The sequence below is a fragment of the Lepisosteus oculatus genome, chromosome 20 (genome assembly GCF_040954835.1).
Source record: "Lepisosteus oculatus isolate fLepOcu1 chromosome 20, fLepOcu1.hap2, whole genome shotgun sequence".
Taxonomy (NCBI): domain Eukaryota; kingdom Metazoa; phylum Chordata; class Actinopteri; order Semionotiformes; family Lepisosteidae; genus Lepisosteus; species Lepisosteus oculatus.
The window spans coordinates 15,507,208-15,520,681 of record NC_090715.1 but is presented as its reverse complement, the minus strand read 5'-3'; the positions used below and the strand labels follow the sequence as shown (position 1 = coordinate 15,520,681).

The 13,474-nt window shown below is 39.6% G+C and overlaps 1 protein-coding gene across 1 annotated transcript in view; it reads right to left on the bottom strand.

Moving 5' to 3' along the window:
* pepd (peptidase D) overlaps window positions 1-5,110 on the bottom strand; it is a 113,870-nt gene extending 108,760 nt beyond the window's left edge. The window contains exons 1-2 of the mRNA XM_015368217.2: window positions 5,030-5,110; window positions 669-852 (exon numbers count right to left, since the gene is read on the bottom strand). Of these exons, the coding sequence (XP_015223703.2) occupies window positions 669-852; window positions 5,030-5,046 (201 nt within the window). The 5' untranslated portion in view covers window positions 5,047-5,110. The remainder of the gene's footprint in view (window positions 1-668; window positions 853-5,029) is intronic.
* Window positions 5,111-13,474: the final 8,364 nt, after the last annotated feature.

Here is a 13,474-nt window from a genome sequence, read left to right as displayed (position 1 = left end):
AGGTTTGTCCAACAAACTTTGATCCAAAGAAGGCTTTAACAAAAGATAAAAATGATACACCCAGAAAAACCTTTGTTAGGATTATTCTCTAATATTCTATCACCAGCACATTTTAACACTTTATGGTCTGACTTGTTGTTTTGTGTAGGCCAGCAAGCAGCTTGATTCTGCAGACTATAAGAGATTAAGATAAGATAACTAAAGATAAGGTAAGAGACTAACGCCTCTGCTCACTGAAAATCTTCCTTTATCCCTCACAAATTCAGAATTCATAGACGTTTTCGACTGGCCGGTCTTTCAAGTCCAGAGCAGCCATAGAGGGTACAGATTTTTTGATACTGCAGCACTGGGACCTCAGGTTCAATTCCTGGGGAGCTGTCTGTGTGGAGTTTGTATGTGTGTGGGTTTCTCCCAGGGTGCTCCGGTTTCCTCCCACCATCGACAGACATGCTGGTGGGTTAATTGGCCTCCAGGAAAACTGGCCCAGGTGTCAGCGTGCGTCTGTGTGCGCCCTGCGACGGACTGGTGTCCCATCCAGTGTGTACCCCGCCTTGTGCCTGTTGCTTGCTGGGATAGGCTCCAGCTCCCCCGCGATCCCCAAATACAAAGAAGTGATTAGGAAACGGAGGGCTGCTGTCCTGGCTCCCTCTCCGTCACACTGCCGTTACCTGGCGAAAGAGCAGGTCCGTGTCGGTGCAGTGCTTCCGGGTCTGCTCCCCGCCCTGCAGCACGACCACCGACCTCCTGGCCACCTCGGACTTGGCCCTCAGCCGCTCACACAGCCGGCGGCGGTTCTCGGCGAACAGGGCCATGGAGACCCGCAGGGTGTCATTCCCCAGCCAGTACACAGGCCTGCGGAGAGAGGAGAGGAACAGGAGCTAGCCTCTTCCCACACTGCCGTCTGGAAAGCACACGGCGAACGGAATCGATCCCGAAGGGGCTGGACATCCTCCAGCTGTCTATGTGTTCCCCGTTCAAGACAGGCCATCGTGGGCTTTCTCTGCGCCATTCCTGCTGGCTCTGAGCAGCCCTCTTGCTTCTTACTGCTCAGTAAGAGGCCAACACTAGGGCGAGCTACGAGAGGAGAAAATGACTACACCCAAGAGTTTTCATTGTATGTATATTGTCTTATCTAGCTATACATCACAACCTTTTCCAATAATAATTGGGCAGAGACAATCATGTATTAAACAATTATTTCATTGCTGCCTCATCAAGATATAGTGCTTTCAGATTGATTAAAAAAATAATGGCTCTTTCACTGAACCAACACCATTATTTGACTTCATGGGGACACAGAAAAACCTTACTTTAATGGATGCTCAAGAAGTCCCTTTTCTTCCCCACAGAAACGCTAATGGTTGTATCAAAATGTACGCTTATTCAGAGTGCTGACCCCAGCGAGTGAAGAGAAAAGTACGAGCACTGACAGCGTGTTACGACAGAAAAGGGTTGCCAGGTCTCCAGCTACAGAGTTCTGTCAATTTCATCATCCACCTGACCCATAATAAGGAACACGGCTGCACAGGATCCATTAGCGACAGCAGAAAGAAAACATTTCAGTATCAATTGCATCTAACTCCTTTAAAGTGGTTATATTTTCTCTCAATTTTACTTTGTTATCAGTCAACGGAAAGGCTGTTCCTGTCTGAAAGCCCCTGTCATGTGCACGCTGCTTTGTCTCTTGATTTTTGAAGTGTTTTAAAAGGAGGCCACATGAACAACAGTGTCACATAGACAGGAGAGGAACAATTCTATCGTGAATGTGGATTTCCTTAATAATACCTCAACCTTCCTCATAAAGCACCTACCTACACATGTTACCACTAGGTGTTCTGTCTGTAAAACTATCCCAAGGAGAAATGTGTAAAAAGGAAGTATTCCTGCTTTACAAGCTGTGGTTTTGTTTCTTTATTTTTCAGGGCTTTGCAATAGACAGCCTCCCTCCTGGTGGGGGGGGCAGTGGTCATGTGCTTGCTCTGTGGCTCTGGGACTGGGCTGGACTTAGCATGACTCACGCCAAGGAAAACGGCTTTCTGACAACACACGGCAGAAGCTACATCTGGCTTCGTGGTTTTTAAACCGTTTCCCACGCCTAACCCAGTACTGCACGGATGCTGAATCGAAATCAAGGATTCAAAAGATTGGTGAAGTACTGTACACCCTCATTAAGATCCACATGCTCCCCTTACATGAATAAGAACAATAATGGATTCGAATGAGAGGAGGCTATCAGGCCTATTCAGCCTGTTAATTAGTTAATTAGTTGGTAGATAAGTAGGAGGCCAGCACAATCGTGAAACATACAGGGGATTGCACAACCACACAGACCAAATGAAAAAGAAACATAACTTGCACAGCAGCCTAACTCTTTGAGTCCAAAGCAGCCTCTTCCTCAAGGAAAGACTGTATGGGAAGGTATTGGATGAGGAGCTGTTACCCTTTGAACATGAGGACGCTTCCAAATGAGAGGCCATTTGGTAGTTGGGAGATAACTGACTCAAAGATCACATCCAGCCATTTCTTCACAGTAACCAGGGTATCCACTTCAACAACAAGGCTGGGTAGCTTGTTCCACACTCCCACGACCAAAGCCTTTGCTCATAGTCTTAACCATCTCCACATCTACACAGTTCCTACTTGAGTTTTCTGGTGTGTGTGTCAGTGTTCAAGAAAAACACCAGAGTGGTCAGTGTGCTCTGCTTCTTCTGTGCTGCCTCTAGTTACAGATAGCTTTCCATCAACAGCTCTGGATTAATAGCACTGTGGATTGAAACCATGACCTCTATCTGCTTGGGGCAGGGCTGTGTGTCTGATGAACTGTATGGGCTAGACAGCATAACATTTGGTTTCAGGATGTTTTTTTTTTTTATCTAGGCATTGTGAATCTTTTCAGGTTTTTGCTGCAAAGGTTAATTGAGAGAAATAAGAAATGCACCTACATCAACAACAAAGCTCGGTCTTGAATCTCTACGTTGTGCAAGCAATCAAGGATTTAAAAAAAAATCCTCTGGGCAAGGTCCAAAGATAAAAAATAATCTTGGTATATAGGCTTTTTCTACAAAGAAAACAACGGATTTGAAATCAAATCCACTGCTGCCTCTTTCTTTTTCATATACATAAGACTAAACGTATACTCTTGCAGACCTTCCCGTGTTAAGAATGCTTTTCATCCACATGTACACATCTATTTTTCTGTGAGTGAGACATTCACTCACTCCTTGATTGCGTCGAAATTGAAACCATTGTACCTTATCGGCATTATCCTCGTATCGCGCAAACCACAAGCTGAATCCAAATGCAAAGTACAATGAAACAACTTCTTTAGTCATATGAAAGCAAAAGTGATATGAAACTATAGCTCCAAGTGCCATTCTTTATTTTTAATAGCGTGGATAATAAAGTCAATCGCCTTTTCTCACAACGTGTACCGTAACCGTGGTAGTTTGTAAAGTCCGAATAAATAAAACTATACTGAAATACTCAAGTAAGAAACTCTTTGCGATTGTGACTTCTTGACTTCGGCGATGTTGGTTTTACACGGCGTTGTGGAGATGTTGCGGACAATACGACACCGTCTAAATAAGAGTGATAAATAAGAGTGATGAGCAGGCTTCATTTCAGAAGCCACAAAAATCTCATTTTGTGCCGTTAAACGCCCGAAGGCAATGTTGGTGTTTCGAGTGAGTTACCTATATCAACCCTCATGTACCGTACTGCGCTTGCACAATGATGCCTCAGCTGTAGTTAGTAACGCAATGAAAAGTTCCAGTATTGGGTAGCTCCCTGTACAGGGGTGTCTGCTAAGCAAACCGAAATAATAATAATAACACCCAAAACAGAAACAGAATTCCGCAAGCAACGCTACAGTGACCAAATAAAACGCCCCAAAAGATTTTAACGAGGGCATAGCATGTAAAGAAAATCGATTGACTGTAAACGGTACAACCAAACAATTTTTAAAAATGAAATAACCTTCATGAATTAAAATACTATCACACCAGTACACACACCACGTAAGCATTTTTACTTTAAGAGTCTTTAAGAGTTAAGAGTTCATTTTAACTTTAAGAGTTAAGTTTAAGCGGCAGGAACCGACTTACACGCCGTCTGCTGAGAGATGCCGCCGCGCAAGCGCACAATCTGCACGGACAATTTCGACACGTGGAACTGATTTTTGCAGTCAAGCATCTGGGTAATGTTATCTCTTGGCTGCATATTAGCTTATGACCACCGCTGCACCCTTCACAATCCTAAAACGAAAAACAGCTCTTGATATATGATTAAAATGATGCCTGAACCCTTAGGTTTGTCCCAATGCGCTAGACGCGAGTGCAGATGAATGCATCATTCCGCCGGTGTCTGCAACACAAAAATAATCGCTGCTAGTTCCTGACACCCTGGTTTCGAAAACCATTAAATATGGATAAAAATGAATTGCAGAAACAATTATTTGCCAGTGACAGCTACGTACAGTTCAGTAAGCGTTAAGTTAAATGCCCCCCCCCCCACCACCCCCTAGAAATTAGAAAAAAATGCATTCTGGTCATTTTCAGATAAAGCTATGGGATAAAACACTCTTTTCGACAACAAATATCATTCTATAAGTGTAAATGTAACAGAAAACTGAAATAAACTAGGCGGTCAGTGTATGCAATCTGTCGTGAAAATCTAGCTACTCCTTTTCTCCTGGGTCAATTCGCACCTTTAATAAAAAACTAAGATACCGATAAACCGTGAGTACCCTAGCTTCAGACCTAAAAGCTCAATAACCTTAAATTATTTACTAGTGTTTAATTGGAAACACTGTCAGCCATAGCAACACCAGTTCATTGCAAAGAGCGGATACGTTTGCCATTGCCTTTACTACTAACATTATCGAAGCCTTTGTCCACGATAAATGGAATCAATCAAATTTGTATTTGTTGCAACTGTGCGTTGTTAAATAACTACAACAAACGCAAAACCCGTTTTTGTCATCTAAAATAATACCTTGAAATTACAACGCGTACAAAAACATGCAACTTACTCCTGCCTCGTAGCCATCTTGATAGACTTTGCTTGTCATGTGACCGGTCACTTGATTTTTCTCATCAGCTGACGTGCTTGCGGAGACTGCGAGATTGATTAGAAAGTGCTGATGAGTGAAATCCGTGTTTTTCAAAGCTTGGATATCTAATATGCACAGTTTAAAACATCGTATATGTGTATATCATCCTACATTTCTCCTTAGAATTAAAAACTAGTAGAATTATATCATTCTAGATGCGTTGAAAAATACATTTTCAAATCATTGTAATATATGTTCTGAAAAAAGGTATTGTAATGAAAGTCCATTTAGATCTTTAAATATCGTAGCGTTTAAACTGAGTACATGGATACATACGATGTTCATAAATTGTTCTTTCAATAACCTATTGAGTTTAAAGGTTTGCGTTTCCTCAAAACGTTGAAGTTTATTTTCATTTGTGTTCCATTACATTGTGCTTAAACCCGACGTTGATTTGATATAAAGGTGCACAATAACATCATAAAATAAGGACCGGATAAATGCAATGCCACAACACTATTAAGCCCTTAATAATTCAGCTGTGGCATCACATGAAAACTAACTTTCCATAAAAATAATGGAGGTGTCTTAAAAGGTAATAAAATTCCTTTTAAAGCTACAATATCTTCAGATTGTGTGGGGCCCCTAATCCTGATGTATTGCAATTAGGATGTTTTCACATTGAATTTTGATGTCTATAAATACATGCATAAGCAGGAATATAGAGGAATATTTCCTTGTGGTTTTATGTCACATTAATAGCAACTTCATCCATTAGTGTATTTCTTCCTTCAAAATTGAAATATTGTAGATGGTGCTTAAATGTTTAATGGGATACTTTGTGGTAAAAGCTGAATAAAATGTATGGCAAATGCTAGAGGGGTATGGACAGCCATGGGAAAGCTGTGGCAGGGTAAAGGCATGGAAATCTCTCACCAGCAGTAAGGTTACCTGTCGCTGCGTTCATGAGCACTCCTGGGATTGCAGGGATTAGCATGTGAAATGAAATACTGCGGTTTGACGTGTTTGATTGAGTCTCCTTTAATGTCAGAAGCGGAGAAGAGTTTTCTGTCTTAAGCACGAAACGCCAATCAGCATGGCAACAGCATTCCTTTAGAACAGGGATTCTTCAATCCTGAGTCCAGATCCCTGCTTAAAGGTCATTTGGGGAGTTTACTTGGAAAAGTGCAGTTATTTATTAGCTTCTATCAATTCTATTGTATCAAGCTCTTGAACAAGTTCCAGAGACAATTTGAACAGTACAGTCATAAAAGATAGGGCTGATATCAGCAACTGTGTGTAGTTGTGTAAAAAAGACCAATCACATGGCTGACCTAGTCCAGAGGTACAGATTGTATTCTTCCTCTTTTGGACTGCTTTATTTGCTTAGTACCCAATAATATAGTAGATTCAAAATGCACAAAAACAAGTGACTAAACCTTAATGCCCTGTTTTCCTTCACTCAGCCAAAATGTGCAGGATATATTCAGACATTGCACCTTGGAATATCAAAGGTGAGATCCCTTCATTGTGAAAAACATTATAGAGGGGGAGCACACAACATACAGTAGCTTGTCCCTTGATAATGAGCACTCCCTATCTGCGGAAAGACAGTGGTGTCAAAGTCAATACCCTGTCTTCTACTGTACTTTATTATTAAATCATTTGAATAAAGTTGTTGATTAACTGGAATTCATTTAAAATCTCCCTCCAGGCTTCAAAATGTTTTCTACATACTCTGCCTTGAATTGTGAACATCTATGAAATCAGTCCCTGAAAAAAAGAACACTAAATGTGGGTAATTAAGCAAATAATTAAATCAAATATGTACTAGCGGAGACTAATGTGGATGAAATCTAGAGGAACTGCATGTCTTGAAGAGTGGAAACGTGACACCCCAGCTTTAGGGTAAATCATGCATTACTACATCAGATTTAGTAGAAAGCAGATCTACTTTCAATCTAACAAGGAAATTGTTAAGTCTGTATGCAAAATACACATTGTGCCACACAAAATGTGTAGCGAATGCTGGAACTGTTACTTTAATGTTTGCTGTTGTGCTGCTTCTGAAAATATATAATCTTAGAACAAACATGCGACTGCTCTGTATTTTTTCTTCCTTGGACTCATTGTCACAAACCTTCAGAGGAATGTTCTGCGTGTGCTTTGTGAATCTGGTGTTCGTGATTTGAAATCAGAACAGGGTAAGGAAATTCCTGAATACCTGCCAGAGTACAGTAGTTCCCAGGATATACCTTTCAGGAGCTGGACACCGTCAGAAAGTAGGTCAGCATGAAAGAGATTTATCTTGTGGCTGTGGCAGTGGCAGATGTACTGGACTGGCTCATATGAGCACGTCTTCCATGCAGCCTCACAGGGTTAGTCAGAGTGGGAAAACCACACGCTCTGCACCGGATTGTTGCAACAGCTACTGTATGTCCCCGCCGAAGAAGAAGGGTGTGATGCCCACAGGACTGAACCTGCTACTCTGGCATTCTTCTCTTTTCCTAAGCTGCTGCTACTGTATGCCAGCAGAGGAATCAGAGCCCCAGGAAATCGTTTTGAAACAGACGCCTCACGTTGCTTTAAAACCAGATGAGTGGAGAGCACGCAAGGTTTATTTTAAATTCTCATGAAAGTAACCCGACTCTGTATCAGCTTAGATGCTTTTAGTCCATGCAGTTTGCTTCATTGCAAATTGTAGAAATAAAACAATCAATAGGCACTCAGTACATGTGTGAGTGGCATGGGAGCTTATTTAATTTTTCAGCTGCATCTTTCAGTTTATGTAATTTTTCAGATCTGTTTTCTTCATCTAACTGTATATAAAAGAACATACAGTTGTTTTTTTAAGGTCTACAACCCCATTGTTTTCCATTTTCTTGGTAGACAGATGATAATACCACCTTCTCAGGCCATGGGCTGTCTCAGCTGCCTACAACCCATCACCTAGTTAGGATGTAACTGGTCACTGAAGTGAAAAATATCACATCATACGAATAACTAAAGCAACAGGCAGTCAATCAGAACATTACTCAATTACTGCATCATCAATCTGTTTGATAAAAAGTGTCTCCAGTAATAGAATTACACCACTGTACACATACTGCTGGTGTCCATGTCATGTTCATGATTTACTCTGTTGACAACAAAATATTGTTATTCTCATTTACCTTCTACATAAAATATACTGTATTTGAAAGCTTGTTCTTTGTTTTACGTATGACACAAACACCTAAAACAATCACATTCCTGTATCCTTTACTTTTTCCATTAGATAAGAACCCTGCAGGACTGAAAAAAGCTTTGCCCATTTGACTAATGAAGATGAAAATTGATTTAGTTTTAATGATTATTTTTGCTACAGATACTATTCTGTAACACTATAGCCTTCCTACTATTCTAGATATTTTTGTGTGTCCTATTTCCTAGCCTTTAGCAGCAACAAAATAAACTGTGCAGCACCTGAACATCAATCACTTTTAAAATAGACCCAAGTGACGACATTATGTAATCAGTTTGTTATTGCACATGGAAAATGATGACAGAGCAAGTGCTTCTTTGCCGAAAATATGCCAGAAATCTTTTTTGTTTACATTTAATTTGCAAAATCCATCTAAACTATTAAGTTTTTTTAAAATAATAAAATGAATGCAAAAATGTACCAGAAATGATAAAAATGAAGAATTTTGAAACAATGGCTCTTTTAAAAAAAATGAATGTTGCAAATATAAACCCTTTCAACAGTCAAGAGTTACTATAGAGTACTTGTTGATTAATTAACATATGTTTGGCTGGTTCATCCATTACAGTAGAACGTATTCAAAAACCTGATAAAGATTCATAATAATGCCATACATCACACCATCACTTCAGACTTAGGGTAGGACAAGGGTGTAAATATACTGTAACTGCAAAGCAGGAAAATTCAGGGCTGAGAAACAGGAGATACATCTGTACTTCTGAAGGGTTGTGGGTATATGGACCCACATTGTGTAGATGATCCTGCTGGACTCCAAGAGTTGATTCAAGAATTATTGTGGAATTGTGTACCGGGGCAGGACTATTTTCCGCCACACGTTTCTTTAAAAAAGTCTTCAACGTTCAATGACATTTTTCATCTCCTATTTTCGTATTCTCTCTGATATTCTTCTTGTCTGTCACCCATCATCCCTTTTTCTTCATTTAGGTCAGGGGACCAACACACCCGCTGGCTCTTGTTCTATCTGAGCTGTCAGAACCCTGAAGTGATTTAATAATAACATTTATTTAAACTTGTTCAATTTTAGATGTCCACATTCTGAGTAGAAAAAAAATCACAAAGTTTCTAATTAGGAAAATACACCTGATTAGAAAGAGGCGGAGCCAGTAAACACCATCACTCAGAGCACGAACTGAGCCTTGTGGCAGTGGTGGTCAAGGGGTACCACTGTCTGCTGGTTTGTATTTCAGCTGAGCTGACTGATGCCTGCAATTGATCTACAGTTGTGCTTGTGTGCACTTTTAATTCACTTGTTTCCACACAAAAACTTTCAACCAGTTTCTGGGCTACCCATCTACACTCATTCAAATGTGTGGAACATAAGCAATTGGATGTCTGAAGAAAACAGCCGCAGCAGCTGGCTGATGGGAGAGTTTGAGCTGTGGTCATTGGACATTGGATTTTAACAAGCTACTGTAAGTCACCCTGGATAAGTCAGTCTGCTAAGGAAATCATTAATAATATTACCAAATTGGAGACAACTGGCCACTCCAAATATAAAAAAGGAAATTATGACATTGTAAATGTCACAGTTGTTAATGTTCTTGTCTGCTGCAAACTTAATAAGGTCTTTGAATGTCATCGATGTTGATTCCTGAGGATATTTGAATGACTTTTTCAAACTGTTAGATGAGCAACAGGAGTCTGGTGGCTCCTGTTTGCACGGTACTTTTTATACATTCATAGACAAAGTACATGTTAAGATATTTTCACGTTGGACTCTGTTAAAACCTGTAGGCTGGCCACCTGATGACCATGATCGTATAGTAGCACCAGCTATAGATCTCTCAGAACAAGTGATGTCAAAAGAAATTAAGTAATGCAAACCTTGCTATATTCTGGTTCTAATGGACAGGGCCAGTGTGAAGAACATCATAATCTCGCATGTAGCTGTGGTTTTTCTGCTTATTTTCATGTTACATTATTTACGTGTAACTGGTATTTTTCTCCCTTTAAAACACTTCCATCACTATTTAAAAAATTCCAGCCTTTCTTTTGGTTTATGACGAACATTCCCCCATTAAATAATAAAAGCCTTATCCTCTGAAGCATCACTCCAACAGATACTGTACATTTTCTCCTTACAAACATGCTATGATTCTTAACACAGACAAGCCAATGATATTACTGATACCACCTCTACCACATGAGTCTTTGAACCCCTAGCACACTCATATACAATACTTTGTAATTTCTTTTTTATATGGCACCCATCCTAAGGAATATTTGAACTGTTATATTTGCACTTGTTATTTGTCTGGTGAAGGACTGGTGTCCCATCCATAAGCTCCGGGTTTCCCTGCCTTGGATAAAACAGTAAGAAAATGAATGGCGAGATATTTGTACTTCTTTCATTTACTTAACCTGATTTTTTTCAGGTTAAAGAAGAACAGTTAAATATATTGAGGCAGGGTATGCTGGTACTATTTAAATAATAAAACACAATTTGCTAATAAATAATAAAGTAATCCAGAGCACTTTGGTAAAGTGACCCTCTAAAGAGAAACAAAATTAAAATCATGTAGGAGGCACAAGAATGTGTGGTACACAACTAGATATACAGTATGTGTGCAACTCTAGGTAAGTGGTCACCCAGAGTGCTTTACAAGGGCTGTCAAAAACAGTGGTGGGTGAGTAGGGTACAGTAGGTGTCATGTAAAACTAGGAATAACTCTCCACATACAGGCTAGGCAGGGTGGGTGGGAAGGTTAGAAACCTAAAATCTTTAATTTTACAAAACCAAAACCAGAGTCTTACTGCAATATAACCATATACTGTACTTTATCTGAGAGAATTGTTCTCTCAAAACTGTTCCTTCGAATATTATTGTGTCAGCTTGGTGTTTAGAGCGCGGATGACATTACTTGTTGATTGCTGGAATCAAGTCCCTTAGAGACTGGCATTTTTTAATAAAAGCATGCCGCTCCTTTGACTTTAATTGCATGAAAATGGTCATAAAACCTGCAAACAAAGGGCTTGGCAATTTATTGGGCCTGTGATTTCCCTGACTGAGACAGAAAGATGTAATAAACATTCGGAAGGCTACCCAAGAGAACTTTTGACACGAGTTTCATTACCTGTTGTTCTCCATGTGGTAATGAAGCAGGAAGAAGCCTTCTTTAAAAAGCTATTTCTGTTACTGCTTTTCTTTCTTGCATCAGAGCATTCGGTTCAACACAAGCAGTGACAGCTGGTTTTTAATTTCCAGTCTTTGCACTTTGCGTTGCTTTTGGCTAAAGCGAAGTGGATAAAAGCCAAGTTGCATGTTGTTCAGTATAGCCCAAAGTGAGTTACAGATCCCTTAGTGTTAACTCTAGCCTTGATGCTGTAATCTAGGAACTAGACTCCTTGGCAAAAAAAAAACCGGGGGTTTAAAATGCATAAACAATCTTTGATTTAGGTGATGTCTGCATTGCTGCAGCAGTCCAGAGACAGCTCCGTTTTCTGTTGTTTTTTTTAAATAATGAATTAACTAAAACAATTATTTCCTGGATTTAGGTAATATAAAGCAGCATTTCTCAACTTTGTAAAAAGGTTTAAAGAAAGGTAGGAAAAATCATGGACCATTGCCCTCAAAGAGCAGAAGCCTGCAATGTGTGACTATGTTCACAATGAAATTACAAAGCAGTTATCCCATGAGAATTGAAGCTCTAACTTTTCTTTCTGAGGATAAAAGCTCTAATTAGTCTTTCTGAGAATAGAAGCTCTTACTATTTTACAGTTTTTAGGGAGGATGCATACAGTCTACAGTATGATACACTACCTTTTAGGGAGGGTTCACTCATAATCGCCAGTTGGTAGTTTCACACCTGTCTCCCAACTCTCTGTTTCTAAGAGTATAATATCCATTGTAGTTACAGTTCCATTAACTGATGCTTCTGTTGAAAATTGGCTTCTTTAGTTTTAGGATCTCACGACTGGGTTTACATGTATTCTGCATTGTGCGCATTCTGTGGCAATACTAGCAGTATTCTGTATCGAATGAGTTAAAATAAGATCTACATAACTATGGCAAATGGACATTTTAAAAGTCAACAGAAGTTTGCTTGCAGTTGTGGACATATTTGAAGTCTAGTCTACAGATCCAATTTTAGTGTCTCAGGATGCCCCCCCATTTTTTAATTCTCCTGTTAAGTCAATTTAGTCAGACATACAGTACTGGCTGAATGCCTGAGGCTTGGCACTTTCCATGGGCTAATGTCTCTGTTTAGCTTCCTACTCACAAAACTGATATTCCAGCCTAGCTGATAGCTTGTAAAATGGAGGTAATAGATACAGTGTGTGCCTTGACCAGATTCTTTGTCACTCTTTTTCTGCTTTGCTTGCAGAACTGCAAAGCTTCTTTAGAGAAAAGGGTTTTCAAATGATAACTATAAAAGCTGCTGATACAAAACCTGAGAGTATGGGCTGTACAGTGCTTCTCGATGGGGGTTGGGGGTTGGGGAGATCAATTTCTTTCACAAAAGGAGAATGTGTAGCCTTTTCTTCTCTTGTCTCCCACCTACATGCTCACAGCAAAACAGCATGATAAAGTGCTGGGCTTTTTCGTAGCTGTAATTGAGTTGCACTGTAGCTATTTGTGTTGTACACAGCGTCTGATTAATTTATATACCAGAAAGGCTTTAATCAGTTAATTAACTCTGGTGATGGAAATAGATCATAGAAACAACATAAATCTGTGCTGCTAAGTGTTGCTAAATGGCTCTAACATTGCCTCTGAACCATTCTTGGCAACTTAATTCTAATTTACACCACTTTCCTGATCTATTAACCACATTGGAGTTAATTTTCCAGCTAATGACAGTGTTAAATATTGGCAAACGGAGCCTTCTTTGTTACGCTAACCTCTGGAAAACCTAATCAAGAAAAGCAGAAAAGCGAAATCTCACCGCTTTCATGAGTGAAATAAAGCTAACAGGGGGGAAAAAAGATACTTGTCGAAAGGATGGAAAAGATTGTGCATTTTTAAAATGATTTTATAGTACCGTAGTTGGTATCATTGAATTGCACAAAGTATTAAATAAATGTGGACGAATTTCGGAAGTTGTGTGCGTTAGTGTTATAGACAGTTGAAAAGATAGAGAGCATTTATAAAAGGTAACTTTTGGATTTATTTTCACCCATCCTCTTGCAAAATTGTGATGAATGAAATGGTCATTTAC